The 4,503-nt window shown below is 41.2% G+C and overlaps 1 protein-coding gene across 1 annotated transcript in view; it reads right to left on the reverse strand.

Moving 5' to 3' along the window:
- Window positions 1-2,247, reverse strand: part of LMOD2 (leiomodin 2) — a 10,368-nt gene extending 8,121 nt beyond the window's left edge. The window contains exon 1 of the mRNA XM_015417482.1: window positions 1,870-2,247. Coding sequence (XP_015272968.1) covers window positions 1,870-2,142 — 273 coding nt within the window. The 5' untranslated portion in view covers window positions 2,143-2,247. The remainder of the gene's footprint in view (window positions 1-1,869) is intronic.
- Between the last annotated feature and the right edge of the window lie 2,256 nt (window positions 2,248-4,503).

The following is a 4,503-nucleotide window of genomic DNA, read 5'->3' on the forward strand; positions in this document are numbered from 1 at the left end:
GGAGAGAAGGGAGTTGACGGCCAAGGGAAGGGAAGGGGGGAGCAGAAGCTTCTGGGAATTGTAGTCTTCGATAAGCTACTCCCCTCCCCTGAACAGGCGAGACAGTCACGTTGGGAAAACCGACGGGGGCATGTCAGGCTGAGCAGACGTTGTTGCTCAGAATGGAAAGTGACCCCTGGAATAGAAACCCAAACCTTGCTTCGGAGGAGCCGGAGGGGGGGGAGGCCAGAGGGGGGAGATCGAGTGTGGGGGGAGGATACGGGGGAGGAACCAGCAGGATGGGGGGGGGGATTACCTTCTCCTGCTGCTTCCTCCTGCGCCTCCTGAGTTCGGAGCTCAGTTTGGAGCTCCGCCTCCCCCCCGCGAGTATCGCGGGCCACCCCTTGTGTGTGTGTGTGTGTGTGTGTGTGTATATATATATATATAATCTTAAATGTGAGGAACAAAAGACTTAACTCCTCCAAATCTCTACACAACTTGAAGAATTCACCCACAAGAGAGGACAGACTGGGGTATATATAACATATGGTCTGATACTAATTCATTTACAGGTTTTACCCAACTTTTAAGTAAAAACAATGGGCTCCATAAATGGCGTATTGATTTTAAACTCTAATTTAAAATCTGATGTTGAAAAGGTGCTTGAACCATGGTTTGAGATTGGAAGCATTACACCTGTTCCAGGCAAGAATGCGTTAAAAATCAAGACAAACAGATTAATATTCATCTTCTTTGGTTGTCTAAAGGCTAATAGGGAAAGGATAAATGGCCTCTTGGCCATGCGTAAAGGCTTCTGTCTATGCACACACCAGGCCAGATGTTCCCCAGATTTTCAGAAGCGTCTTTTTGGGTGCGATGGTGTGGCTGTTTCAGAAAGAGTCCTCAGAAATCTTTGGATCCTGTCCAGGGGCTGCAATGCAAATCAGTCTCTTTACAGGTGTAGAAGCTTTTGCCCTTTCTGTGGGCCCTGTCATGCCCATGATAAGCATTCTATTGATTTCAGAGGAAGAATTTTTAGCATGTCTGTCTTAGTGGAATCAACATAACACAAATGCATTTTGTAGAGAGCCTGCACAGTGTAGTGATTCAGCCTAGGAGTTGGGAGACCCAGGTTTGAATCCCCACTCTGCTGACGAACCTCACTGGGTGTCCTAGGGCCACTTAGCCAGACTTTCATCACAGAGCTAATGTAATGTGGATCAAATAAAAGTAAGGAGACCAGTGTCCAAAGGCACTTTGGGTGTTTGGGGTGGTGGTGGAAAGCAGGGAATAAATAAAAGTACTTAAACCTGTCTGAAACACATCCTAACAGCACTCTTCCCCCTCTCTGCCCCTGGTGTTCCATAGCAAACCTCTTTTGAAACTTTGATTTGAACAAACAGTTTGTAATAAAGTCTTATTCGAGAAAAGAAAAATTTCCACATGGACTTAAAGAACTAGATCCATTGGAAGTGTGTTCTACAGGAAATGTTCTACAGAAGTCTGGGCAAAATTGGGACTCTGCCACCACTTTAGATGGTAAATAAATCATGTTATTATACTCTGTTATATAGTTGTTTAAAAACTACCTTGTACATAATCGATTGGGAGAAATATTTTAGTCTATTCCCTTGGCCATGCAAGCAGGATTTTTCTTTTTAAAAATGTTGAAACACTCAGAAATGTAATCCTCATGTACAGTCCAGATGCATTCTATCTTATGAGCATGTATATGAGCTCTCCTAAAGATGAGAGGATTTCACAGTTATTGTACAACATTCACACTTAAACAAACATGCTACCCTTGATCAGTTTGTTTTTAGTGCGATAGTAAACATGAGAATGAGAGGACATATTTTTGCAACCTAATGAATACATTTGCTGTCCTACCTTTTCACATGCCCCCATCCTCTCTTTTTCTAGGAGTTTCCTGGTCTCCCTTTCCCAGTAGGCCATCAGTGCTTCCCGGCTAAAAGTTCCAGTTGGAGTTTTCTCTGTGAGGCTTTTTTGCCTCTGGCCCACTGGAAGGTTCCGGTCAGGCTCAATGTCCTCAAACTCCCTCTCCAGCTCCTTCAGCTCCTCATCAGTTAGAGAAGCAAGGAGTTCATCTTCATCTAGGTCTTCATATTTACTAAGCTCTCGCCTATAGCCAAAGCTAGACATGGTCCCTTGTTTTGTCAGACCAAGATACAGCTGAAATAAAAAGGCAGCATTCACAAAAGCTGAACCAAGGAGTCTCTGTCTGGTTTGGTCAGCAACTGTTTCCCTGTGTCTCTGCGGCACCCTTTAAAAAGTATTCCTAGGGGGTTGCGACAATGTACGGAAGGATGAAAGCATGCTCTGTTTTAAGCATCAGACGTCAGCAAGACAGTTGAACAGAAAGAATGTCCCGACACCAGTGTCTGTACGTCTCTTAAACACAAGGATTACTGCCCTACTGGCCATGACCATATTTAGCATAGCCTGACATGAGGAAAATGTATACTTCTCTATGCATTTAGCGGACAGGAAATCAAGCAGCTATGCTCCCCAAGATCTTGTCTTTACCAACCAATAGAAAGCAATCAAAAAGCATTTCATTTCGGTAGGGTTTGTGTCATTCTAAAGGGGGAGGGGGAGACAGAGGCTTCCCCAGCTGTTCAGAGAACTGTCCCTCCGTTTAATGGATACTGAGAGGGGAATGGTGGGAGAGGGGCTGTCATTTCATACGGCTAAAGCGTTGTTATGTTTAGAAATGTAACATGGCTGGGATGATTGCCATTCCCCAAAAGGTTCCTGAATAGACCCACTCAGGTGATGTCAGCTGCAGTGTTCCCTCTAAGCTGAGTTAGTGTGAGCTAGCTCACAGTTTTTTAGCCTCCGGCTCACACATTTCTGTCTTTGCTCCGGAAGGACGGCTCCGGAGCAAACTAATTTATGCAGTAGCCAAATCGCTCACTCACAACTTTACTGCCAGTAGCTCACCAAGTAGAATTTTTGCTCACAGGACTCCATAGCTTAGAGGGAACATTGGTCAGCTGTGTGTTAAATAATTGTACACAGAGGCTAATTACAGAACCCAGTCTTTAAAAGAAAATGTGAGCTCAGCCGCAGTAGTAATTTCCTAAATATTTTGAACCTTGATATCCTTCCTTTGAACACAATGGGATTTGTCATGGCGCACGTGGGGCATTGAAACCTGAGGAGCTGCAATCAACAGCAACCATTTATCAGGACTGACAAAAATGTAATTTATTATGTATTTGTTAAAATATATATTTGTCACATTTCAATGTGGCTCAGCACGATTTTCAAAAACAGTACTAACCATGCACTGAACAGCTCAATAAAAAGCCTACACAGTAAGTACCAAGGTATACACTTACTATGTTATGCTACTTAGCACTAATGAAATATAGTAATTTTTTCTCTCATTAGTCACAGTTTTTTTATCATCTCCCCTCCCATTAGAGATGTGAAGGCCCAGTGAAAAAATAGAATAGTTCAGGGAAAACAACTTCTTTTTCCTGAAAGCTCTTAATGGAAAACTGAAGGGTTTTGTGGAGCATACAACTCCTATGAAATACTTTTCTTTGAAACGAGTGAAATGCCTTTTAATACAAGGTTTTATTCTCTCAAAATAGATAGCATGAAAACATTTGAGGATTTAAAAAATTTATGATGGAAAATTTGAGAAATTTTGTGGAGCACTAAAAACTCCTATGACACTTTTTTTCTTTTTAAAATAAATGAAACAAATAGCATAGGGTGCAGCAATTTGCAGCTCTTTTACATTATTAACTGGTGTATTTGCAGTTTGATTGTAGAAAACTAAGGCATTTATACTTTTAAATTCCACAACTGTGCCAATGTATACAATTTTATATGCTTGAGGCCTAACCCCTTGCAGTATGCGTTATGTGTTTATGTTTTGGGCCCAGGATTTTCTATTGTCAATTTAATTTGTTTTTATTGCATTTTAATTATTTAAAATTGTAATATCTGTTAATGCTTGTATTTTATGTTCCTCTGATTCATTTTTCCTTCTGATTGTAACAGACTTGCAATATGCAATAAACTTCTTTGATCAAAGATCTGGAAGTGCGCCATCTAAGGTGTTGTTTGTATGCATTTTAGTAGAAACTGTTAATTTATGTTTTAAAGTATTTTGTCTATGATATTTATAGAGTTTTAATGTCTTTGTATGTCATTAGGTACATTGTACCGCAGTGTTAGCCACCCTGAGCCCGTTCGTGGGATGGGCGGGATATAAATATAATTAATAAAATAAAATAAATAAATAAAGTTATAATGAATTATGCCTTCTATGTTGCTAAAGCTGCAATACATGTTTAGGCTTGATAGGAAAGCATCTCACCTTATATATAATTGTGTTTTGGGGGTGGCACTCTCTAGAACATTCCACATGCTCCCAAATCAGTTGGCTCAATGATCTATCACCCAGAATATGTCCCTATCCACTGACTGTTGCCTGAGTCTTGCCCACAGAAGCAGCATCCGCAAAAATTTACCTCAGAGTGTGCC

The sequence above is a fragment of the Gekko japonicus genome, unplaced genomic scaffold (assembly GCF_001447785.1).
Source record: "Gekko japonicus isolate JY-2015 unplaced genomic scaffold, Gekko_japonicus_V1.1 scaffold3676, whole genome shotgun sequence".
Taxonomy (NCBI): Eukaryota; Metazoa; Chordata; class Lepidosauria; order Squamata; family Gekkonidae; genus Gekko; species Gekko japonicus.